General features: G+C 51.5%; 1 protein-coding gene across 2 annotated transcripts; it reads right to left on the bottom strand.

Annotated features, from left to right (window-relative positions):
* Nucleotides 1-311: 311 nt before the first annotated feature.
* On the bottom strand, nucleotides 312-26077 carry DDB1 (damage specific DNA binding protein 1). 2 transcript variants are annotated; one of them, XM_043971454.1, is made up of 27 exons: nucleotides 25823-26077; nucleotides 23715-23863; nucleotides 20555-20671; nucleotides 19812-20033; nucleotides 17946-18060; nucleotides 15713-15810; nucleotides 14831-14989; nucleotides 14139-14222; nucleotides 13515-13631; nucleotides 12475-12577; nucleotides 11905-11980; nucleotides 11707-11815; nucleotides 8284-8462; nucleotides 8035-8198; nucleotides 7841-7948; nucleotides 7461-7668; nucleotides 7242-7337; nucleotides 7003-7114; nucleotides 6676-6799; nucleotides 6094-6258; nucleotides 4542-4636; nucleotides 3660-3830; nucleotides 3186-3295; nucleotides 2527-2696; nucleotides 2250-2352; nucleotides 1367-1490; nucleotides 312-1005 (listed from the first exon to the last, which is right to left on the bottom strand). In XM_043971454.1, exons 1-27 carry the CDS (start codon nucleotides 25881-25883, stop codon nucleotides 922-924), a joined length of 3423 nt encoding a protein of 1140 aa, XP_043827389.1. In that variant the 5' UTR covers nucleotides 25884-26077; the 3' UTR covers nucleotides 312-921. The 2 variants fall into 2 exon arrangements, with proteins under 2 accessions (XP_043827389.1, XP_043827390.1); XM_043971455.1 differs by lacking the exon at nucleotides 25823-26077 and adding an exon at nucleotides 24882-25018.
* Nucleotides 26078-26222: the final 145 nt, after the last annotated feature.

The raw sequence follows: 26222 nt of genomic DNA, 5'->3' as shown, positions 1-26222 counted from the left end.
AGGAAACTGTCCCTGGCAGAAGCCAACTAGCCCACAGCACAGGAAAGGGAGACTGGGCGGAAGGCTGGGCTTGGGAGAGGAAAGCAGCGAGGGGCAAAGAAACATGGGTTCCTCAGATACGACGTCCCTGGCTGGGAGGCCATCCCGGACAACCAGAGAGGTGGAGGCGTGAAGAGTCGCTTCAGCAATAGGACCCAGGGACAGTGATGCTGTCCCGCACACAGGGACGTGGGAGAAGAGCTGCGAGGTGTTTCCCTAATGGGACTAGCCAGGCCAGGCAGAGGGGGAGGAGAAGCAGAAACAATGGGCTCTTTCCTCTTGGATTCTACTTTATTTGGTAAAACTCAGAAACCAACAACCCGTTTGCTCCCCCCACTCTCCTTGTCCCCAGAGGCAGCAGCTCCCAAGAGCCCCGTGGGCTGGGTCACCCCATTGCCTTGTGGTCAAGGACTGACCGAGGGAAGCTCTCAGAGGCAGCAGTGGGACCTGGCTTCAAAGACGATGACCCCCCCACCCCCACCCCTGCCTCCCCCCCAGCAAATTCAATCCAAAGATCCTAGAGAACAGTGAAGGAGTGAGTCACAGATCTTCCCTTCAGCTCAGCCAGAGGTACAGAAGAGGACGATTGGCCAAGACCAAGGCTTGGTGGTCCCTGGTGACAGCTGAACTGTGGGGCAGGTGAAAACCTAGGCAGGAAAGTACTGTCACCCCCAGCCCATTTCCAGTATCTCTAGTGAGGTGGCCTTAGTTCCAACAACACCCGCTTCCAGGGAGGGCAGCAAACAGGTGGCCCTTGGGGCTGTTGGACAGCTCGCTTGGGGAAAGGGTCCCTCCTCTGCTAAAGAAAGAAGGGGGCGGGGGGAGACTCCAGGTGCAAAACATGGAGAGAGGTTCTAGTAAGGATGGATCCCGGCCAACTGGCTAATGGATCCGAGTCAGCTCCTCCACAACCTTGATCAGGTCGTCTGCGGTGGCTTCGCGCTTCATACCACTGCCATCATCGTACTGTAACAAGGAAGCCCGGTTTGGGAAGAAAGTCAGTCAAGAAGAAATGAGGCACCACCCTTCCCCATAGGGAGACCGGGGTAGGTAGAGATATCCTCTCAAAGGAACCAAAGTAGAAAAGATTCAGAGAAAGCAGCTCTTCTGTCCCAGAGAAGACAGGACTCACCAAAAAGTCCACAGCATGTGGACAGGTAGCGGGTAAGGGAGGGTTATGAGCTCCTGCCTGACCGTGTATGGGCTGGGGCATGACGGCCTCTTCAATCCCCCCCCCCCATGAGGACAAAAGGATGAGAAGGGAGATGCTCCCAAAGGGTCCTGAGCCCCACACCCCTCCCTACCCTCGTGGTAGCCCCAGGCGCACCTGTAAGTTAGCCACAACTTCTTGCATCTTGGGTCGGCTGATATCCAGGAAACTTTCGATCAGATCGCCATCAATGAAACCTGTAGCTGGCTCTGTCTTGCGCTCAGTATGAAACGATCTCCAGGTACGAGGATGGGTTAAGGAAATACACAGACCCCCCCACTCATCCCGGCCTCCTACGAGACCTCCCCGCCAAAGTACAGCTCTCCCCGTACTGAGCAGTCTCCTAGTCAAAGACTTAAAAGCAGATGAGACCCTGAAGAGCATCTACTTCAAACCCCACATTTTGCAGGCGAAGCAGCTGAGGCTCATAGAGAAGTGACTGGCCCAAGGTCCAGCCCTCGAGAGTAACCTCTCCACTCCTTGCCCAAAGTTTTAGAGCTTCTGTTAGGATATTGAGGAAGAGCTTGGGGTTTCTTAATAGCACACACACTCTTTTTTTTTTTTTTTTGCAGGGCAATGAGGGTTAAGTGACTTGCCCAGGGTCACACAGCTAGTCAAGTGTCTGAGGCTAGATTTGAACTCGGGTCCTCCTGAATCCAGGGTCGGTGCTTTATCCACTGCACCACCTAGCTGCCCCCTGCACACACACACACACTCTCAATGCTTAGGTCACCTCTGAGGACATGTCCAGGGTGACACTTAGCCTGGTGCTTTATCTCAGGCCCCTGTGATCCAGCCTCGTCTCCTCCCTCCAAACCCCTTCATCAAAGACAAGCTCCGGCATCCCAGTGTGAGCTGTTGCTCTGCCCAAAGAAAGGCCAGCAGCATTTTCCTAGGGTGCCCTGTCACCGGCAACCAAGGCAGATATGTAGGGCACCCTGGGTAGATTGGGGTCTGGACTCAGAAGGACACGGGGTAACAAGAACTCCAGGAAGGATATAAGGAGTGCTCAATCTTGCCAACACTTTTGATGACTTTATTGAGTCGGTTCTGCATGTCCAAGAGGAGATTGTACCAACTTTCTGACAGTGAAGTCACCAGACCTGACAAAGCAGAAATAAGAGGGAGCTGGGGCACAGGTCTGAGTGGCCACTTGCCCCAGGGTAGCTGAGGCCACAGAGCCCCGTGACACGACACGGAGTCGTGAAGCCAAAACAGGAGAGTGAAGGAAGGTGGAGGTACGCGTGGGGAAGGTGCCCTGGGAAGGCCAGCCTTACCGATCATGCCGTTGACTGTGCCGAAGAGCACAGAGCCTTGCGTGGGGGTGGAGGTCTCCCCCAGGTTCTGCATCACCAGGGAGCCATGGCAGAAGACATTGACAAACTCCCCCAGGTGGAAGAGCCCCACCTCCTGCAGATGCTGCCGCTCCTCATCAGTGGTGGCAGCACTGGAAAGCACAAGGGAGTGGGTGCTCACCACCCCGCCCCCCCACCATGCCACTCCTGTCTCTGGGGGCTCAGCTACACCTCCGAAGTGAGTGACACCGCACAGCAGGCTGGCTGGTCACTGCTCTGGAGGATGGCCAAGAGTGGCCCTCTGAGAAGGGAATATGCCAGCATGGCTTAGGGCCTCGAGAGAGCAGATGCCTCAGTCTCAAAAACAGAGGTCTCTGGCTGGCAGAACTGACCTCAGATGTGACCTGCAGAGGCCACTGGACACTCGTACTTGAGCAGATGTGGAGAAGGATCCAGAGAAATGGTCCAGTGGTGCAAGAACATCTGCTTTCTAAATTCCATCGATCGGTATTCCTAAAGCCGCATGATCTCTGGCAAGCCTGCCAAACCACTCTATGGGCAGTGCAGAGAGGCCAAATATACAGAACCCCCCTCTCTCTACCTCGTCCCCCTTCCCGTCACTCTCACACGAGGTCACTCACCTGTCCTTCTGACACACAAACAAATTAAAAGCGTTCTCAGCCCCCAGGAAATTGTCGTCATCCAAGATTTCTACAGCGCTCATCCAGTTGGGGTTAAAGTCCCGGGCAATCTTGAAGGAAGAGGAGGAGGATCAGTGAGTCCCATGGAACACAGTCTGGGGATGGTCTGAATTCTGGCCAGAAGGCCGAGCATCTTATTTAAGGACGGGCCCGCGGTGTGGCCCCCAGCCCTACTGCACATCCCAGTCTGGCAAAGGGCACTGACTTTCCCGAGTCCTTGGGGGCTAGAAATCACACAAAGCAGGTCCATTCCTACCGGCACCACAAAGGTCACCCATTCAGGCCAGATGTATAACCCCGGCAGAGCAGCTGTCCTTAGCCAGACGCCTGGCCATCCCCCACACTGCCTCCTCTAGACTCAGCCTCATGTCACAGCAATGCCTTTGCTGAACAAGAACCACTGACGGCTCCTACCTCTTCGAAGTTGCCCTCCATGGGCTTGTAGGCGAGAAGCAGCACCGAACGCATCAAGTCGCCAACCAGGATGAAATCCCCCTTTGTCTTCAAGTATAAAGCCATGATGTTGTTGTAGTGATTGCACTCTGTCCTAAGCTCCTTCTCTGCTGTCCACTCGTAAAGTCGCACCTTGGAAAGACAACATATCCCTCTCAAACTGATGCAGAAAGATTTCCTCCTAATGAACCAGAGAGCCCTTCTTGGCTATGAGGTTCGCCGTGCTAAGAAATCTCCCTGGAAAGGAAAGGTCACTCCCCAAAGTTCTGACGTCCAATTAGAAATGGACGGCATCCCTCTCCCGTGCCAGCCGCCCTCTCTTAAATATTTCCTCACAACTCAGGCCCTTCCCCTGACCTACACGCCTGGAGAGTGGGCTGAATACAAAGAGCTAGACTGACGGTGTATGTACGTAGAGATGAAATCGAATCATTAATATTAACTATGTAGAGAAATCTCCCCTATTCCCTCGAGCTCCCTGATCGGGGCCATGGATGTCCAACTTGACGCCCCTGTGAGTTCCCCTGGTCCCAAGGCAGAGAAGCCTGGCCACCAGAACCCACTAAGCACCAGTCCTCCTGTTTCTGCTCGAGAAGGCCTCCTTACGAACGTCTGTCTGGCTTTCTCCAGGAGGACGCTTCAAGAGCAGGACCGTCATTTCCTTTTCTCTTTGTAACTGCTAAGGATTCTGTGCAAAGTGAAATGTCAATACAAGCCCAAGTCTTTCATCTTATCTTCCTAAGAGAGTGAGTCCCCCATCCAAAGGTGGGGCCCACATGTCTGATATCAAGGACGACGAGCCCATCAGAGAGGCCCCATGCAGGCAGTAAGAGGAGGTCTCACCGTACTGTTGATGCTGGCTAACAGCTTCCCATTGAATTCCACCATGGAGTATACAGCCCCTTTCACTTCCTTCTCGGCTACAGTTTGCAGTTTGCCTGGGAAAGTAAGAAACGTCCTTCCGTCCATTTCTGTCCTGCTCCTCCTCCCCCTCTTTCACTCTCCACTCCAGCAGGGCCTTTCCTTCCCCCGGGTCACTCTCTCATTCATTTTCTGCCTGGCTCTCTGCCAGACTGGGGCAGATCGACAGCAACCCTCCCATCTAGTGAGGAGGTCCAAGAGGCATTACACCTCTTTATCCAGTCACAGACAGACTATTCATGAGAGAAATAGCAAACTGCTTTATTAGGTGAAAAGGGATACGCTCTGCTATACCAGGTCCCTGCTAGTCCACACTGGGGAAGATACAAAGACAGCTAAGACACAGGCCCTGCCCTGAAGGTGCTTACCAACCAGTAGGGGATACAGAGCAAGCACACCATCAAACAGCCAAGGAGAAAGCCACAAGAGAGCTACAAGAAGCCCCGTGCCTTAGGAGAGCTCCCAGAGGAAGAGTTCACTTCTGACTAGCAGGATGTACATGGGTCACATGAATCAGTCAGAGAGCTTGCTGCGGTGCTGGGTGCAAAACCTCCCACAGGCTTGTGTCAATGCCAGTCTCCAGTCAGACTGAGGTATCTCGATGTGGGCAGAACCTCCCAGTGGGTGCTGATGTGGATGCTGCTGGCACAAGGCAGGACATCCCCCCAGCTCAACACGCTATCCAGGAAGTGGTGACCAAAATGACACAAAACGGCTGCTGGTCTAGGGACCCAAAGCAAGGCTCTCATACCCACTTCCTTCTGAGAGCTGCTTGTGGGCAGGGGGCCTAACAGTCTGATAAAGCTCATCGACTCAGGTTCAGGCCTTGTATGCCTTGTTTCTGGCCCACCCCTCTGAGAGAGCAGGGAGCAACAGACCGGTGCTCAGGGCACTGTGGCGGTGAGGAAATGAGAATGGATGACCCACATGTTGTGAACGACCTCACTCAAAGCTAGATGCACTGCCTTTCAATTCTAGGACGTCTTTAGAACAAGGTCACAAACATTCTCCCCATTTTATGGATGGAGAAAACTAAGGGCTACTGATAGTAAATAGAAATGTCCAAGTTACCTGACCACTAATTCCTTCCCAGCCCTGCTCCACACTCCAATAAAGTCCCCACCTTTTAATTGATTTTTTTTGGTGAGGAAATTGGAGTTAAGTGACTTGCCCAGGGTCACACAGCTAGTAAGTATCAAGTGTCTGAGGCCAGATTTGAACTCAAGTCCTCCTGAATCCAGGGCCGGTGCTTTATCCACCACACCACCTAGCTGTCCCCAGCCCCAACCTTTTAAAAGTGAAAACAGCGAGAAGTAGAAGAAACAGGAAAGAACAGGGAAGGCACGTCCTGCTGTGCAGGCCTCCCTGAAGCCTTAGCAGATCACACCTGGGCATGAGGCTGGGCACAAGACCAGCCAAGCACTGCCTGATTTTCCAGGCCTATGTCTCCTGGAGTCGCAGAAGCAACACTCACCATCGGAATACTGGAAAACGACAATTCGGCCCTGCTTGGGCTCTGCCTCTTCAGGATACACCATGGCAGTGCCCACGATGAAGTAGGTGTTGGGGTCTTTGCCAAGCTTGCAGGAGACCAGGCTGAGTGCATACTCATTCTGTAGAAACTGGTGGGCATGGAGCACTAGGGCAAGAGAGATGACCCTTCTCACTTATGGCACATACGCACCTCTGACCCAGATGTGACCTATAGACCCACAACCTGTCCTGGGGCAAAGCTGACATGGACAAAGGGGCTGTGCCCCTCGAGCCCTCTCACTGAGTGGCCCCAAACTGGCCCACGAGAAGACAAGCTAGAGCAGGAAAGAGCAAGAGCTGCTGAGGAAAGACAAGGACACAAGACCATGACAGATACGTGGGGTGAAATATGCCCCACCCAAAGTGACCACAGCAAGGTGCAACAGGGACTGACTTTCTACCTTCACTGGTGGTGGCCCCATCCTCCCTTGTTTGTATGTCTGGGATGAGTGGGCAGGGCCTACACCGCATCCTCCCTCCCCCCCAGTCTGGGCATGCCTACCACCTGCTGCTCAGGCCCCACCTTCAAAGGTGTGCTGGTCAATGATGAGAAGGTTGTGCACCTCCACCTCTTCTCCAAAAGACGTCTCATGAGGGGCTGTGCTGCTGGAGAACAGCTTGCTGGAACTGACGCTGCTGGACAAGGCCTGGGGGCCAAGGCAATCTGGGTTAGACCCCAGTCCCTGCCCCCAGGCAAGAGCAGCCAAGCTGAGAAGCAGCTGAAGAAGCCAAGGATTCTTCAGGGGCCCGCCACAAAGGGGCCCATATCCGTGGAAGAGCGTGGGGGCAAAAGCAGGAGGTGGCAGCAGAGGCATCTGGCTGGCTGCCAGTCTGCCCCCAGTGAACTGACCTGGGTGCTGGCGCTGGGCCGCAGAGCCGTTGTCCCTCCACTGGCATCCTGCACTTCAATCCGGCTAGAGAGGACCCCAAAACACTGGGACACTTCCTGGTAGCAAATCTTCCTGTTTCAAAGTGTTTTAAGGGAAAAAAAAAATCTGGCAAAGATGGCCAGCAAAGAGGAGCAGGGAGGCTGCTGGGGGATCCCCGGGACAGCTCCCCTCTCCACCTGCCCTGTGTGGGTGGGCTCACCTCGGGGATTCGTAGAGAGGCACCGTGCGGATGTGCAGTTTCTGAATCTCATCGATGGTACCGATGGTGAGGGTGCTGTTGTTGGCCAAGGCCAGACTGGAGAGAAGGAGTTCAGCTTAGAACAGACACTCTGAGGTGATCTGAATGAGGAACCACCTCTCCATTACGGAGAAAACACAAGCCCGTCTCCCGCTGCCAATCACTCGTCGCTGCGCTCACCTGTCGGGGTAGCCATCCGAGTTGAGGGGACACATGTAGTTGACCTCCTTGAGGTTGACATTGGAGAAGACTAACTTGTGGTTGCTGCTGTAGATGACGGTGGGGCGGTCAGAACATGCAAAGACATTGGTGGTGGAGAGGGAGCGAAACGTTCTCAGGACCGTGGGCTGTGTCCCGAGAGTCACCTTCTTCCGGTCGCTCAACAGACCTAAGGGCAGAAGGGCATCAGGCCCGGGGCCCAGAAACAAAGGGCCTGGCCCTGCCAGTCTCTGACATTCTGTCTGGTTGCAGAATCCCATGGAAAGGAGGAAAGAGGGGAGAGGAAGGGTATGTTTCTGGCGTTCCAGAAGGGAAGGCTCCTGCCCACCCCGCACGCTGACCTGTCTCGATGCTGAGCCCAAAGTAGAAGAGGGCACCATCCCCCAAGGCGCAGAGGAGGTAGTGGCTGCTCTCGAAGGTGGTCATCAGGATGGACCGAGGAATGATCTCTGCCACACACAAGGGGAGACAGCAGGTTGTCATGCAGTACTGTGAACACAACCAGAGCCCCAGCCTCTAAGCAGCAGATACCTACCTCCCCCGAGCATCTCTTTGTGCAACAGCTCGAAAGAGGGAAGCTTCAAGATGCGGGCTGAGATATCGGTCCAGAGGCCGATAGCGCAGAGAGGAGACATCCCAGTGTTGTCCCCCAGTGGGGTGATGTCCAAGCATGCCACCTCATGCTCCATCTCTGTATGGCTAAAGAGAAGACGACAGCGGATGAAGATGCCCGGGCCTCAGGTGAGGCCCCAAGAATGGGGAAGGAAAGCCAGCCAGTGGGTACCTTATCTGCCGGAGCTCCTGAGGATGAATCTGCAGGTAGTAGAGGGCCCTGCCCACAGCCACCACCACCTGGCTGCTGTTACACGAGGCCACGCTGATGTTCTTGCCCTGAGGCTCCTTCCATTCACTCACTAATGCTTTGGGCTCCTGGCTGACCAGCCGCACTGAAGCAGAGGTGATCTAGACAGAAGCAAAAGAGAGATCCCTGAGAAGCAGCCCCGGCTGGCTGGAGGCAGAGGAGAGAGTCAACAGGAGCCAGGAAGAACGAGTCCTGAAATGCTCTGTCCACAACTCCTCTTCCTTGACAAGCATCCTGGCTGTACCTTTCCCAACAGTCAATCAATGGGATGCTATCATAGGGGAAATCGTGAAGGAGAATGATTTAAATCAGGCTTCCAGGAAGCTCAATATAAGGGAAACGTCCAATCTCATGAAGTGAATTTGGAATTCAGTCCACCACCTCCACACATCACATGAAGGTATCAGTAACAGGCCTGTACCTCAGAGATCAAAAAAGGCGGGGAAAGATCCATCTGCACAAAAACATCGACAATGGCTCTTTTTCTGGTGGCAAAGAAGTGGATGCCAAGGGGATGCCCCTCAGCTGGGGAACAGCTGAACAAGGTGTGGCACATGAATGGAATGGAACACTATTGTGCTCTAAGAAACGATGGGCAGGCAGATTTCAGAGAAACCTGGAAAGACTGAAACAGACTGAGGCTGAGTGAAGTGAGCAGAACCAGGAGAATGTGATACACAGTAACAGCGAACCTGTGCAATGATCAACTGGGAACGACTTAGCTCTTCTCGGCAATACAATGGTCCAAGACAATTCCAAAGGACTCATGATGAAAGATGCTATCAGTCTCCAGACAAAGAGCTGATGGAGTCTGAATGCAGATTTAAGCAGACTATTTTTCACTTTCTATATTTTTTTGTTTTTTTTTCCCTTTTGGTCTGTCTTCTTCTATAACACGATTAATATGTTTTGTGTGATTGAACACGTATAACCTATATCAAATTGCTTACTGTCTCAGGGAGGGGGGAAGTCAGGAAGGGAGGGAGAGAATGTTAGAAATCAACATTTTAAAGAAAATGAATGTTTTGAACGTATGCAAAGTGGAATAAGCAGAACCAAGAGAGCACTGTACACAGTATCAACAACCCTGTGTGACTGATGATCAGCTGTGATGGACTTGGCTCTTCTCAGCAATACAATGATCCATGATAATTCCAAAGGGCTCATAAAGGAAAATGCTCTCCACATCCAGAAAAAAGAACTGTGGAATCTGGATGTAAATAGAACCATACTGTCTCTACTTTTTTTTGTTTTGTTTTTTCCCTTTTGTTCCGATTCTTCTTTCATAACATGACTAATGCAAAAATGTTTAATGCGACTCTGTGTGTGTGTGTGTGTGTGTGTGTGTGTGTGTGTGTGTGTGTGTGTGTATAAACCTTTATCAGATTGCTTGCTGTCTTGGTGAGGGGTGGGAAGGAGAAAAATCTGAAACTAGAAATCTTATAAAAACAAATGTTGGGGAAAAAAAAACCCCAAATGTTGAAAACTACCTCTACGTACAACTAGAAAATAATAGAATACTCTTATGATTAAAAAAATGAATGTTAAAAAAATTATCTTTACATATGACTGGGAAAAAATAAAAAATTATTTTAAAAAGTATTAGTAACAGTAACCTTCCATTTAAGTAACATCACATTTCTACTTCATCCTACCTTCACAATAACTTCTTGATATGGGTACGGCAGATGTTACTCTCTGCAATACTAAAATGAGAAAATAGTGTCCAGAGGGCCTCCGAGCCACTCTGTAGTGCAAAGAGGACTCACAGGCCTTTCTTGCTCCATGGGCTCTCTCCCCATCTAGAGTGTCCAAGTGCCCACGCAGGATCTGTTTCAGCACTTCCAGTGACAAGGACCTACCTACCAGAATCCATCTCATCTGGGGAGTTCTGTATCCGGTAGAAAATTGTTCCTCATACTGAGTTAAAACTTGCGTCCTGTAGTTTCTCTCCATTAATCCCAGTTTTATTCTCATAGGAGCACAGACTTCTAAAAGACTTCCTTCCTTTTAGAGTGGAGGAAACTCAGGCCAAGGGAAGGGACTTGCCCAAGGTCACAGACCTTCCTCCAGAAGGGCCTTCCCCTGGAGCAGCTCAGAACTGAGTCTAATTAGTCCTTCTTCCACAATATTCAAAGATAACTGTTACAACTCCCTAGTCTTTTCCAGGCTAAATAACACATTCCTTCAACTTGATATTTTAGTCCCTCTCAATCGCCTCAGTGCCCCCTTACAGACGCTGCAGTTCTTCAATGTGAGTAAGGCCAGCCAATACAGCAAAGTGACACGAGTGCACTGAAAGGAAGAGTAGGATGCACCATCTCATCTGGCTAGTACATCGCATGGGCTGAAGGGGGATGGTAATGCAATAGGCCATGACAAAGGGATGGCTTCACCATGTCCCAGGCCTGGTCCACCCACTGATGAAATGCTCCTCCAGTTCTCATCCTGCTAACAGGAATAACAGCTACTATCTACACAGTGCTCCACAGGTATTATTAACTAATTTGTCCTTGCCACAATTCTAGAGGGAGATGCTATTACTAGCCTCAGTTTATAGCTGAGTAAACTGAGGCAGGCAGAGGTTAAGTGACTTGCCCCAGATCACGCAGCTCAGGAATTGCCTGAGGCTGGATTTGAACTTAGGTCCAGAGCTCTACCCCCTGAGCCTCTCAAGTACAACCAACCACTTGAATGGAGCTAGAACAGTAACACATAAAGGACTGGAGACCAGGATTTGAATATGGAAGCACCCAATACACAACAAGAGCAACCTATTTACTTTGTGTTCAGGTCAAGGTGAAAGACAGTGGAGAAGGTGGGCAGGAAGCTGATTATGCCAAAGGGGCTGGGGCAAAATTCTGACCCCATGCCCTTGTGAGAGAGCCTGGAAAAGCATCAGGTGAAAGAAAAGGGACTCAAAACATCCATTTCTGTGGCCAGGTCAGAAGCTGGCACGCCAGATTGCCAACACCCACAAGGTAACCATAGGAGAGTCATGCTTCGGATCAGAAGACAGTTATGGGGGCAGCTAGATGGCACAGTGGATAGAGCACCCGCCCTGGAGTCAGGAGTACCTGAGTTCAAATCTGGCCTCAGACACTTAACACTTACTAGCTGTGTGACCCTGGGCAAGTCACTTAACCCTAATTGCCTCACTAAAAAACAACAAAAAACAAAAATAAAAAAAGAAGACAGTTACGCAGAAGGCCCCATCGATACAATCATCTCTAGGAACTGCAGGCCTATCCCCAACACTAGCAATGCCTGCACTCTGTATTATGTAATGGGGGGAGGTGGTAGGCATGCAGACTTTCCTCTCTAAGCCCATGGCCAGGCAGTTACCTGGATCAGCTGCTGATGAGCCACGTTCCCACAGAAGAAAGTCTGCTGATCATCGACAAAGCCGGTCAACTCTGTCTCCTCCACCTCCTCTCCATTCAACATCAGAACTCTGCCAACAGATGGAGAGCCTGATCAATCTGAAGGCATCCCTGAGAGGGAGGGCCCCTGCTTCCCAGGGCCAGGACCACACTTACTTACCTTGTCTGGCCCACAAAGGACAGCACCAAGGTGTCATCGGTTTCTCGGCTAGAGTCAGACCTTAGAGGCCATAAGCCTAGAATGAGGATGGAGATCAGGACATCAGTATGCTGCCCTCAAGAAGTCCAACCAGTGACTCTAGGAAGCCTGTCTACCTCCAGGACTCCTAGACTCCCCATTTGCCACGTTCCCCTCTGGCTTCAAGAATGGAGCATCCCCAGGCAGGAGACCAAGTCTCCCTCACACTGTGCTTCTCTCTGAAACCTCCTCAATGTGGAGTCACCAGCCTTCACCTACGGCCTCCAGTGAGGAGGCCTGCCCCTGGGGCCAATTCCAGGCCCCAAACTGGAAAACACTGACCATTTTCCTGATGCACAGATTGAACTGTTCTTCTCCTAATTTCTCCTCATTGTGCATCAAGCAAAGCAGACTAAGCTCCCTTCCACAGGACAATCTTTCAGTTGCTTGAAGACAATTCACAAGTTCCCTCCTAGTCTTCTCTCCTTCAACAAGTCTTCATATGGCATAACCCCTGAACACTCTCCCCCACCGAGGCACAGGACACCATACCTTTGATACCCGGCAGGTCAATACTGGCGTGTTCATGGATCCCGATCCCATTTCGGATGATTCGCAAGGAGCCTTCCTTAAAAGCCCCAGAACATGTGACCAGCTAGACAGAAAGAGATGGTCACTGATGACCCCAGGGTCACACAGCACTGCAGGCCCCTGATTATTAAAGAAGCCCCAAGACAACCCGCCAAGGCGAACAGCACCAAATGTGCAGCCAAGGGCACGGAGGAAATGGACCCCTTGGAAGCTTGCCCGTTTAGCCAACCCTAACCCTAATTCTGAGATGCTTAAAGTAAGGAAAAGTGAATCAAAATGTAAACGTAACCAATTCTGAGATTGTGTCACATTAAAAAATTCCCCACCCTCCAAATTTTGGTGCCATGGGACAAAGTCCTGACCCCTGCCTTTATTATGTAAAGAATTAATTGTGATTTCTAGCAGCACTTTGTGTCATAGCAAAGAACTGGAAGCAAAATAGAAATAGGGGAATGGCTAACTGAATTTTGGCACATTATTATCCCTGGATTCTGTTGGGTCATAAGAAACAATGACCAAGATAAATACAGAAGAAAAAAGACTTATGTGAACTGATGATGGAAAGTGAAGTGCGCAGAGCCAGGAAACCGACACATGCCCAAGCGCTCCTAACAATATCAAAGGAAAGAACCACAAAATGATTGCAGCTGAATGTTGAGCAATTACGAAGCCCAGGCTCACCCTCCAAGAGGAACAACATGAGAAGACCATTTCTCCTTTTTTGGGCAGAAATGGGGTCTACAGACAGGAGATTTTTTGGTTGAACTCATTGGTTTTACTGCATTTTCTCTTTTCCCTCATTTTAAGTCTTTATTATAAGAGGTGGCTCTTGGGGAGAAGAAAAAGAATCTAGGGTAAATGTAGTCAATGTAAAAACAGAAGAGAAAAAAACTATTAAAAAAAAGACTTCCTGCACGTCCCCCCTCCCTCTCCTCAGCCAAATAAAGAAAAACGACCAGTTGAATGGTCAACCCACTTGCCCCTCAGGTCATCAGCCTTACCTGGCCCTGGCCCTGCCTCTCTAGGTCCACAACACACATGTCCACAATGGGACCCAGATTGGTGAAGGTCTCCATGGCCACAACATAGGAGCCTTGCTCGTTGCTGTCTACGTTGAGCTGAAAGTAAACAAACGTGTTCCTCGTATAACAAAATTTCAAAGCTATCTCATCTCCTCAAGTTTATTTTTTTGTTTGTTTGTTTGTTTGTTTGTTTTTGTGGGGCAATGGGGGTTAAGTGACTTGCCCAGGGTCACACAGCTAGTAAGTATCAAGTGTCTGAGGCCGGATTTGAACTCAGGTCCTCCTGAATCCAGGGTCGGTGCTTTATCCACTGCGCCACCTAGCCACCCCCCTGTCTCCTCAAGTTTAAAAGAGACAAAGCTTCTGATCTTCCCTTAAGCCTTGGAATCTGCTAACTCTGCCTACGGACTGACCGCCCTGAGGTAGCATGGAGGAGTCTGAAATGGAAAGGCCTTGTTACTAATCTCCACCATGAAGAACTCAGTAAGGCAAAATGGTCCTGGTAGCACTTCCCTGTGGGAAGCAGCACTGACGATCTGGCCAGACAGGAGGCAAAATGATGATGAAAAGAGGTCAAGGAACAAGGAAGAGAAGGCTTCTTACCTTTACAAGTTGAGAGTCGCCAAGGCGGGAGCCAACAAACACAACCCCATTGTCCAGGTATGTGAGGCATTCGGCGATGGAGGTCTAGAAGGAAACACAACTTGCAGGAGACACCATGTGGGAGCAGTTGTTGGGCTGCCACCCCCCAACTGAACATGTGTTGGGGCTGCACTCACAGAGAGCTAAAAGTCTGCGTCAAAGTGAAGTGGAGGGAAACTTGGGTTTCTGATTTTGCTGGATTCTGAAGGTCCTCTAAAGCGAGGCTTCAAAATTTCTGATCCCACAACTCCCACTTATAAAGTCCAGCTGCCACCATCCCACTTTCCACAACAGTGAGCCCTCCGCAGCGACACGCCCAAAGTTCCCATCCCCACCCACTGAGATGAACACTGCCCTCTCAGACTTCCCACTTCTAGCAACCTCTCCCAGTGCTATGACCATAGGATTGCCCTGGTGTTTTCAACACACGCATGCCATTTCTTGCTCACCCTTCATATTTATGCCTAAGGTTCCTGATCCTGATTAAGATTTTCTTAAAAGCTAAATTCACTTTTCAATAGAAGAACTAAGAGGTCGTTGCTAGTGGATAGGGTGGCTATGGAGAAAGTGATACACTTTCTGATGGTCTGGCACAGGCTGCCCCTCTATGCTGCTGAGCAAAGAAACTTCCAAGAGCCTGGGACAAGCATCACCTCTCCGAGAAGCTCCACACGAAGATCCTTCAGGGTCACTGTGCCGTCCATCTGCTCCTCTTTCTCTAGAAGCAGCATGAAGAGACGGCCCTCCATGTCTCCCAGCAGGTATCGGGAACCATTTGGATCTACTCGATTGTGGCACACAATAGTGCTTTGCTGCCCCCACGGAAGGAAATGTAATTAGGGAAGAGGTTTTGGTCTCAAACCAGGGAGTAAACCCCAGGAGGCCGCTCCCTTTACTAGGAAGGCCTCACCATTTTATCAGAAGGAACCAAGAAAGCCCCAGGATGCCTTTGTCTGACAACAGAGACCTGGGTGCCTGGAATGCACACGAGATAAAGGAATGAGATATGAAAACTGTTACACATGGGGAACCCTCTGTGTCTTCTGAGACAGAGAGAGGGGGGTAGGGGCAGTTATTTTCTGCACAGAACAGATACAACTAAAGATAGCTCTAAGTATTCACATTAAGGTGAATGCTATTACAGGAGAGCTTTGATCGTCTATATTTTCACCCACCAAAAATGAATAAAACTGCGTAATTTTTCCTTCTATAGTGAATGTAGATTTTTCTTTATTTTAAAAATTATAAAGCCTTAGTCTTTTTCTCTACATGAGCCCCAGGGATATTAACATCTCCTCCTTATATTCGGCTATGCCATCTAATTTGTTGCTACCGCTACTGAGTGAAAGCTTCTCTTTTATGTATATATCTGGCCCCTCACTAATCCGTAAAGTTTTCGAGGGCAGGCTAGCTTGATGTGTCTCCAGAGGCTGACAAAAGTACTCCATAAGCACCTGTGGTAGGTCTACCTCCACACCCTAGTCCCAGAGCAGCAGAAGGGGAAGGGTTAGGGGGAGAGGAAGCAGGCATCTCACCTTGATGATGGGAGGGGCAATGGCCAGATATTTGTCGCCATTGTGATAGGTGATGGATTCCTGGCCAATAATGATAGCGCCACCAAAAGGCTCAGGGACTGCAAAAAAGCAAAGAAGCTTTAGAACAAGCACGGGTTTCCCCTATCAAGGATGAGCATCCCTGCCACTTAAAGAAAGGAAAATGAACAGAGGGGATTCTCCTGATGTACCACTGCGGACTTATTCAGACCTGCCAGCAACTCCCATTGACATCTCTCTTTCCTTCTCATTTCTTTAGAGGTTTTTCAAGGACTGAACGCTGCAATTTTTAAACCTCTGTCCCTCCTTCCATTCTCCCCCAATCCTCATTGAATCCTTGCTCAGCTGTTCCTTATAAAGGATCAAAGCAACTCGCTGAGGCACTACGGTGAGGCTGCCAGACGAGGGGAATGCCAAAGTTCCTTTCAGCCCCAACTCCATGCCACCTTCTCTGCTAAATGAGGCAGCAGGAGCTATGGAGGACCTATGGGCAGGAGCACAGCTAACACCACAAATGAACAGTGGGGCAAAAATATGCGCAGTGAAATAAAGTTCCAGGAGGCAGTTAGCTACACTTATGTGTAATGATTGGAATGATGCCACCTACTGGAGACTTGCTGTGGGAAAGCTTCGCCATGAGGAAAATGCCTCAGAGGCATTGTGGCTTTTCCTTGGCGTCAGGAAATGACGTTTGCTCATGAGTGCTGTCTATCAAGGCTACCAGCCAATCAACTTGAGGAGCCTCCTATTTTCTGGGAGGAGACAGGAAGGAGGAAAGGGAGCCTGCACAGAGAGCTCTTGCGCTTTTGGGTTCCTGCCTTGATGGTGGTGGTGGCGGCAGAGAACTGCACAAGAAATTTGAGGAAAGATAGGAATGCCAGGCTGTTGGAATTCTGTTCTCAATCTTTTTCTTTCTATTTTCCAATAAACCCTTAAAAACCTAAACTCGTTTTATCAGTGATTTTAGTCAGTTTCCCCCAAAACTGGGGGAACAGATTAGAATCCACATTTAGAATCTTAAATTACACATATGGGAAAAGTGGGTAGCCGGCAAACACTGTTACAACAGGATTCCATGGCTTTACCAGAGAGTTGGTTTTAAGTTGTTAATGATGTGATTGCAAAATTGCCTTGGTTGGGGCAAGCCTATGCAGGGAATGCCAATGTTGGACCCATGTCCAGTCAGGATCAAGACTGACTGGACTTTTCTAGACCAAGGCTCTCTCTCTCCCTATCACCAGCTATGTGATCTTGGGCAAGTCACAAACTCTCTGTGCCTTAAGCTTCCTCATCTATAAAAGGAACAAAGGAAGATCTAAACTCTGATCCTTTCCAGTCCTAAAAGTTGATGCCACATAACTTTTCAAGTGATTTCCATAAGACACCCAGGAAAATCAGCCCCAAAGACTACAGAGACAAAAGATAGGAAGAAAGGGGTAGGAGAAACAGTAGGATAATACTTTAAAATACTCAAATCTATCTATAAACATATGCCAACTATCATTTTCTAACCAGCCCAGACCTGGGACTTCATCCAAGTGGAGAACTCTGGTGTTTAGACCCTCCCTTCCCAGGGCAAATGAACAACTTATTTGTAACTCATTCTCTTAAAAAACGTTAAGCCATTTGCCCAGGGTCACACAGCCAGCAGATATCAGAGGAAAGACCTAAACCTCTGGGTGTTTGGATTCTAAGATTGACCTTCTATGCCCTAGGCCATGGTGCCTCTCTACTAATAACTCAAATGTGGAGAGTGTGCTTTACCCACAAAGCCCTGGGAGGCTAGGTCATTTCATTATCACTTTACATTGTAAAGGAAGGGCTAAGGGATTTGCCGCCTCAGGTCAGAGGTAGAAGGGTCAGAACAGGAATTAGAGCCACGCTCTTTCTCCTACACCTGCCAAGGAGAACTGGAACAAGCTGGGGATGATAATTAGTACCAATAACCTAAGTGATACCGTAAGTAATACCGTAAAGGGCAAGGGACAAAATCAAGCAAAATACAGAGGGAAGAAGAAGGCAGATTTCCTTAAAACTGCAAATCTAGGGGGCAGCTAGGTGGCTAGGTGGCCGTGGATAAAGCACTGGCCCTGGATTCAGGAGGACCCGAGTTCAAATCTGGCCTCAAACACTTGACACTTACTAGCTGTGTGACCCTGGGCAAGTCACGTAACCCTCATTGCCCAGCAAAAACAAACTTGCAAATCTAACCAACCTGCAATCACCATTGAAGCTTCCGCCTCCACATTTTCCTGCTTCCAAGGGCCTTTATTGAACTCCTTCTCTCGAAGAGACACTTCGTAGGTCTTGACATGCCGTCCCTGGGGGTCCTGGCCTCAGAAAAAGGTGGAATGTTAAGCACAAGGAAGAAGGGGCATTGGTGCTGGTCAGCAGTAAGAAATGGAGCCATGCCATTGGCCAAAGACTAGAGTCAGAGTCACCTGGAGCCAGCCGGTCCATAGGGGTCATTACTAGTGGAGGCCAGGTAAGTCAAGGCTGACCTTTTGGCCTCAGGCTCTGTCCCTGCTCACCCCCACACAATAGCCAATTGACAAGAATTCGTGAAGGGCCTTGCTGAAAATGCCTCCAAGTATCAATCCACAGCCTATCTTCAAGAACAACGCACAAGAGCAGATGGTAGGAACACGACCATTTTGAAAGAACATTCTGTTGGGTGGTGGTGCTCACAGCAAACAAGTGAATCCCAAACCTTGGCCCAAACCCCGACACCCCAATGATCAATCCCTGCCCCATTTCTGATGTGAACTCATGGCCACCTGCTCTGCCTTTTGTGGGTCACTCAGCCAGCCTGTCCTGGGGAGGAATGAGGACTCCAGGCAGCTGCTGGACACAACCACATCCCTGACCTCTGGGCTCTTCAGGTGCAGATTCAAAGGTGAGCTCACCATCTGAATGCAGTGAAGCAGGAGGCAGCTTTTAGGAAGGAGCAGGAGGGCCACACCCTGAGGGTCTCCTCTAAGCTCACGGAGCCCATGAATCTAAGGCTGAACTTTCTCATGGGGTTCAGCCCTTGTACTTCAAGGTCTTTACAGTCAAAAGGAAAGGGGAGGACAGCTAGGTGATGCAGTGGATAGAGCACCGGCCCTGGAGTCAGGAGGACCTGAGTTCAAATCCGGGCTCAGCCACTTAACAATTATTAGCTGTGTGACCCTGGGCAAGTCACTTAACCCCAATTGCCTCACCCCCCCCCAAAAAAAAAAACTGGAAAGGAAAGGGGCCAACCCTAAATCTAAGGCACAGCAAACAGGACTCTTTCCAATGGTTCAGGCTTGTTCTGGATGTGTGTCTAGAGGAGGGTGCCAAGAACCTTCTGAATTGTCCTTCTGGAGCAGTCTGATAGCCAAACTCAACAGCTCGGACCTTGATAAAGGTGGATGAAGAAGAGAATAGGGCCTGCACTGCAGCTTCTAAGAACCGATGGCACCTTCAGTTGCCAACCCTGAGCCCCACCTGTCACAGCTCAAAAGGACAAACCTGGGATATGGACGACAGTCTCTGTGAGTGAATTTCACAGAAAGGTAAACAATGAGTCAGGTGGGAGCTTTGTCCCAGCGGGTGCCACCTGACAGTGCATCCCTTTCCTTTCAAAGATAACCTCCCCATCAGCGCGCTCGCGCTCGCGCTCGCGCGCTCTCCAGTCAAGCCTTAAGGAGCTACAAACACACTTCAGTGAGGCCTTTGGGCCTGGGTCACCTCATGTTCTTTCCCAAGAGAAGCATCCGGAGAGCAGCACCAGGGCCGAGAAAGCACTCCCCCAAAGCCCCTTATTTCCCGTGCTCTCGTCACCCTCCCAGGCAGGCACCGGCACCAGCACTGGCACTAGCACCGGCACTCACCGGCACCGGCACCGGCACCGGCACCGGCACCGGCACTAGCACCGGCACTAGCACTGGCACCAGCACCGGCACCGGCACTGGCACCGGCACCGGCACTGGCACCGGCACCGGCACCGGCACTGGCACCGGCACCCTGAGGACGCGAGCATCCCGTCAGCCTGTTACTAAGTAACCCTCGCAGAGCAGGACCCAGCTGCTTCTCCCTGCCCCCGCCCAACCATTACCTGGTAGACAAAGCAGATGGTGGGGGCCTGGCAACCATACAAGAACTTGACATCAATGACCTGGAGCTCCTCCAGACGGATGTTGAAGGCTTTCAACTCTTTGTTATCGCGGTCCAGAGGGATAACCTTAAAGAGGCCGTCGTAGAGGCGCAAGCCGATCATTCGGCACTCGGGGTCAATGATGCCAATGATCCCAGTCTCAGAAGGACGGCCAATCCGATCCTAAAAAGGAAGATCAAATGATGGGTCTCAGCAGAGGGCACTGGGCACCACTTTCTAGCCTCTATGGCATCTGGAGATGCAGGAAAACAATGAGCTGGGGCTACCTACTGGTGAGAATAGGCCCAGAAGCCCGCGGGCTGTTACTTAGGTCCGGTTCTATCAACAGCTCAACTCTGGTAAAAGAGTGCAGTTCACTGACACGACTTGCCCATTCTTCAGGCTCCCAAGGGCACAGGAAGGGAATGAAGGAAGACAGGCTCTCCTTTCCACAGCAAGTGCAGTCCACAGTGGGATCTTGGTTTCTCTGGCCACACAGGAACTTTCCCAATAACCTTAATTTTTCTCAGCCAATAATGGAGCATCTGATCATTTTTTCTTTCTTTCAAAGGCTGGGTCCAATTCGACTCCCTATCGTCCAGTTTTAACGATCCCCAAATTTAACAGTAAGTTCTTCAGGAACGGATAAGCAGCCCTGGTTTTTTACATCCCCCTCCCCCCAGCCTCCCGTGGCTTCCCCTCACCTGGACGTTGCCATGGGCTCGGGTGATGATGTCGATGCTTTCCCCACTCTGTTTATACTCCAAGATGCAGGCATTGTATTTGGCCGTCAAGATAAACAGAAGGTCCTTGCTCTCCCCCTAGAAACCAACGGCATCATTAAGAGGGTCTCCTTCTCAGACTGGGATGCTGGACTCGAATACCATCCTTTCAATAAGACGACAAATGGACTGCTCAGATTCCAGGCCCTCGCCCTCTCTCTCAGCAGTCTTGGTCACCTACGGGTAACCTTGGCCTTTGTGGAGACACACAAGGGCCTCCTTGTCCCACTTCTCTGGCCCGCTCTCTCACTCTGCCCTTCCTGCGATGCCCTCTTCTCTTCCCAAACCCTGCATTCCCCTCACATGGTGCTGATCCCATCCAGAATGTAGTGATATAGCTCTGTCACCTCTTCTACTAACTGGTGCACTCATTCAGGGTTGCAACAGGTGTCTCCTAGAACTGTACCCCCCAGCTTTTATACAATAAGGACTCCAATGCGGACTGAGCAGCCTGATTTTACCCTGAGGACTCCACGATTAGCAGCCTTCTCCAATACTGGCTGCTCCCTCCCCCACACCTCCTATCTTACAGATGGCCTGGTCCTTGCTCCCCACTCCCACTTCCAGACCCTTTCTCAGACACCATGCCATCCATCTCTACTACACAAGCCAGGGACTTGCTGTGGTCACATGGCAACCTCCAAGGCCCACCCACCTATCTCTGTGTCTTGGCCTCTGATGCTCAGTCTTCTTCTCCAACCCTTCCCCTGCCACATTCACAATGATGACCCTTCTAGTGCTTTCTCCTGAGAATGCCTTAACATGGAATTCCTACGACTTCTTGGCGCTCAGTGGGGGAGTGGCACCTAGACTCTGAAATTCCCCTCAAACCAAATCTCTCTTATTCTCTGACTTCCCATATCTGTTCGTTATCCCCGTCCTTGACTCCTCCCTATTTTTCCAACTCACCAACCCCATTTTGGCCTTCTTCCTTTCTTGTGTCATGTCTGGCCCCATACTCAGCCATTTCAATACTGCCCCCTCTCCCACTTTGGAATGCCGTGTTCCCTTTGACCTTTACCATTCACCTCTGCTCTCAAGCAAATGTTACTGGAAGAAATCGTGTAACCGAACCAAATGTGTCTGCCACCTCAAACTGAGTGCCAACTATTGGATAGAAGTCCTTCTACTTTTCTCTTGCTGACGTTCTCATTCTCCAGAATGGCTGTTCTAAATCTTCTCTTCTCCCTTCAGCCCTAGCTGTACCTTTGAGAGCTGCTCCTGCCCTTGGAGATAACGGAGACCACTGGCCTTACTCCTCCTCCTCCTCCTCCTGATGCCCCAAACCCCTCAGGGTTAGCTGTCCAAACTAACCCTCTTCACCTCTGCCTCTGTTCCTCAATCACACCCTATCAAACTTTCAGTATCTTCCTCTCTACTGTTCCTTTCTAAAAAGTGTGCTCTTATTATTCTAGCCCGCAAACATGCTCAGGCCTCTTCTATCCTAAAAACTTTTGGGCCCACTAGCCCTTTAAACCACCCTTTTCTTTCTGATTCTCCTGTTCCCACCACTTGGATCAAAGGGCTCACAAAGCCAACTGACCTCTTTCCCTAACATAACCAACGGGTGACATCCCCTCCTTTGGGAGACTTTCCAGGATCATCTTCCTGCCTCTCTGCCTCCTTTGTAGGGTTAGCCTCTCCCTGCTTGTCCACAATCGGTGTCCCCCACTCTTCTCTCTCAACAGTCTCTCCTTTGGTGAATGCCTCTGTGCCCACAGCTTCAGTGACCACCTCTCTCGGAAGATGACTCCCAAATCTTCCCTGTTAGTGTGCCAGTCCTCTATTTCTAACTGCCTGCTAGATATCTCCTCTGGCATTTCACACTCAACAAGTCCACACTGAACTCGTTCAACTGGAAGGGAAAACGATCTACTCATACAATGAACTAACAACCTTACCTCTTCTCATCCTTCTATCTTGGCTCATGCTGCTAGCATACCTGCAGCCCCCTCACACTCTCCCCTCTTTTACAGACTCCCATCACCGCCAATCCCATCCCCTCCTCTTCACCCCCATTCCCCTAACCTAAACGGCCTTGGTGGCCATCTCGGTGACCACCATGCCCCACTGATTGCCACTGTGCAGCTCCTCTCCCCACTCTGTGCACAGCACTGCCACAGGACTCTTCCTAATCCCAACACCTTCCTCAAAAACCTTCACCAACTTCCCAGTGGTTTAATTAAACTACAACGGCTCGATCTGCTGCTCCAGCCAACTGTTCCCCTTTATACACTGAGAATGCCCCCCCCCATTTTCATTCTGCCCCCTTCCATGGCTATGCCTTAGTTTATGCCATCCTTCCCTAACTGGAATGCACCCCCTCGCTGTTCCATCGGCCTCTGGGGGCCAACTTGGGGCCCACCCACTAATATTCTCCCTGGAGCCCTCTGTAGTACTGATCACATTTATTTGGGCTTCTCTCCTTTTTCTATCAGTCTATAAACTCCTTGAAAGTGGGTTCTGTATCATCTCTCTGAGTTCGCTGAAAGGAAACAAATTCCAAGCAAACGTCCATCTTCTCCCCAGCCTCCCTTCTCTCCTCTCCTAATCTGCACAGCTTTCAAGAAAGAACCCAGTATCCCCTCCACAGACTTTTTTTTTGGTGAGGCAATTGGGGTTAAGTGACTTGCCCAGGGTCACACAGCTAGCAAGTGTCAAGGGTCAGAGGCCGGATTTGAACTCAGGTCCTCCTAACTCCAGGGCCGGTGCTCTATCCACTGTGCCACCTGGCTGCCCCCCCCCCCCTTATAAAGCTACCCCTGCCCAAAGTGATTCACTATCAGAGTACTTTAATGGAGGTACCAAAAAGGCATAGAAATAAGTAATTGAGTAGTTCTGGTATCTAGAACCTAAAGTTCATCCTCAAAGAAATTAAGAAATTTCCCAAAAGGCCCCCTTGTCTTCTAAGAGTCTTTCTAGGGTCCAATTCCATTCAACTCAGAATTCACCCTTTAAAGGGAGAAAAGCTGCTTGCTTGTCTTCCTCCCTAGCTGTGATTAAAAGTAAATACAATAAAACAACAACCAAGCTCAGAGCCTGGAGCCCACAGGAGGTGGTGAGCCTGGGACGCAGCACTGACCTTGGGCCGGAAAAGCTCCATAACAGCGATCTTGCCATACATGCCCACTTCCTTGACGGGCCTCAGCCCCTCGGCCGTGACCACATAGATCTCCAAGCGCGTGTTTTTGGCAATCAGCAGATTCAAGTCTTCCGCAGAAGTGAAGTGGCCTGAAAAAGAGTCACCACAGTTCTCTCAGGTCTAAGAAAGGGCCAAGACCTCCCAGCAGCATCTAAGGCAGCGCTTGTACATTTCTCCAATCTCCAGTACTCGTTTCCTTTCCTGATGCTTGAAACAATTTCACTCTCGTATATTTGCCAGGAGAAAAGCAGGTTCCTTTGAAAAAGCAGACCCTAAAAACTGGACCCTTTCTAGGAACCAGAGAAACTGGCTAGAGTCAATGAAAGCCCCTGGGAAGGGGAGACCCATCTACGGATCAACAGAAAGACAGACAAAGAACACAGAAGGACAGACAGAATCTCCCTCTCTCAAGCTTCTTTCAGTTTTAATCCTGGACTGCAAAATGTCCCTGCTTGAGCAATCTTCACCTAGTCTCCAAAATAACGTGGAGTAGGGGTCTTAGACGTCCAGGACAAAAGATAATAATCTTCTGCCCCTTTCCTAGTACTTCAAGAGCTCAAATGTTTCACATGTCTGGGCATCCAGGTACCAAGGCAATGGGGGGGGTGGGGGTAGGTGTTCTTTGGGTGCAATTTGCTCATTAAAAATTCAGGGAGATCCAATCTGCATTACTTGTGTCTTCTATATGCCGTTATTATTAAAAATAATTCCCACACATGGCCGGCTAACAGTGCAAACCAAAGTTTAGCCCTTGTCCTCCAAACTCGTTGGCCTGATCCCCCCCCCCCCCCCACACCTGTTCCTTGGTATAAACAGCTGCTCCATCTAAACGGACTGGAGACCCATTTATCGGGAATGTTTGGTCAGGTAAAAAGACAAGCCTGGAGAGCTCTAAAGCGGGCACTCCATGGTGCACCCTTTCTCATCAGCGATTCCGCCTCATCTCAATCCTGAGAGCCCCCTAACAGATTCAGGGGATCAGAGAAGGGAGAGCTCCAAGGAAACTTGGAAACCCTTTGTTCAAAGCCTTCATTTCACAGAAGAAAAAGGGCCCGGGGGCATCACTTGAACCCAGGTCCTCTCACTCCAAGGCTAGGCCAGGCTCACCGTGCCACGCCCCCTCCCTGCAGTTGCAGCCGGGCACCCTTGTGCGTGGCACGGACCCCCTGGGCCGTGGGCTGACGCCCGTGGACCTCCTCCTGAGAGCTGCTGTGGTTCTTTAGGTGACGGGGTGTTTTTCGATGCAAAAAGTACAATTCCGTAGCTAGGATTACAGGGGGGGGGGGGGGCTATCGTTCTGAACGCATCAAACCCAGCGCCCAGGCCGGGGAAGGACCCCAGCGAGAGGCCTCGCGTGCCGCCCTCCGCTGTGCCAAGGGATCAGTCCATCTCTGGCAAGGAGGCAGCGCCTCCACCCGTGCCCGAAGCCTCTGCCCAAGGCCCCGCCCGGGGAGGAGATGCAGACTTCGGACGGGGGCGAGGTGAGGGCGGCTGCAAACCCACGAGGAGGCCCCGGGGCGGGGGCGCTCCAGCCTCCTCCCCGGGCATCTCCCCGCTCGGGGAGGAGGCCGGGTCCGCTCTCCCCCAAGGGGAGGGTCCCCCAAACCCCGGCGCAGCCCCGGCCGCCTCCTCCGAGGCCCGGTAGGGACGCGCACCCGGGGCTCCGCGGTCACGTGGCTAAACAGAAGGGAGGGAGGCGGGAGGGATGGGGGGGTCTGGGGGGCCGGGGCCACGCCGGTCCCCAACAGCACACGGCTTCCGCTTGAGCGGGCCTCAGTTTCCCCCGCTGTAGGGCTACGCCGGCTCGGCTTCCAGGGTCACTTGCAGCCGTGAGCCCCGTGGCCGGACCGCTCTCCGGGCGGGCCTCAGTTTCCCCCGCGGCTCCGGGCCACACGGCCCCTCCTCCGAGTAGGCCTCAGTTTCCCCCGCAGCTCTGGGAGCGCTAGGCGCTATGGGGCCCATGGCCCGCCCGGGCGGGCCTCAGTTTCCCCGCGTGGAGGAACGCTTCCCCCACCCCCGCCCCGCCTCGGCCCGCGGCTTCCCCTCACCCGTCACGCAGCCGTTGACGGCCGTGGGCTTCTGCGCCGTCACCACGTAGTTGTACGACATGTCGAGGCCGGAGCCCGGAGCGGGCGGCCCGGGGGCGGAGCGGGCGAGGGGCCGAGGAGGCGAGGGGCCCGGGCGGCCGCGGGTACACACACGGACACGGACACGGCGACGGCCGAGAGACGAGCGGGCCCCGCGCGCAACCTCCGCACCTACACCGCCGCCGCTGCCGAGACGCGCCGCCGCCGCCTAGAGCACCTTGGCCGCGGGGCACCACGGGACGGGAGCGCTATCCTCCCCTAGCGGCTCGGAGGGCTCAGCTCGCTTTCCCAGCCTGAGGATGCGGGCGGGCCGCAGGCCCCGCCCCCATGGCCCCGCCCCCTTCCGCCGAGCCCCGGATGG

This window comes from Dromiciops gliroides, chromosome 6 (assembly GCF_019393635.1).
Source record: "Dromiciops gliroides isolate mDroGli1 chromosome 6, mDroGli1.pri, whole genome shotgun sequence".
NCBI lineage: Eukaryota > Metazoa > Chordata > Mammalia > Microbiotheria > Microbiotheriidae > Dromiciops > Dromiciops gliroides.
This window is presented reverse-complemented; position numbering and strand designations above follow the sequence as displayed.

Coding starts and splice junctions, on each gene's coding strand:
- DDB1 (XM_043971454.1), bottom strand. CDS start 25,883: ATGTCGTACAACTACGTGGTGACGGCGCAGAAGCCCACGGCCGTCAAC. Junction 18,061..19,811: donor CCATCTGCTTTGTCTACCAG/GTAATGGTTGGG, acceptor TTCTGAGGCCAG/GACCCCCAGGGACGGCATGT. Junction 6,800..7,002: donor GGCCCAGCGCCAGCACCCAG/GTCAGTTCACTG, acceptor CTTGGCCCCCAG/GCCTTGTCCAGCAGCGTCAG.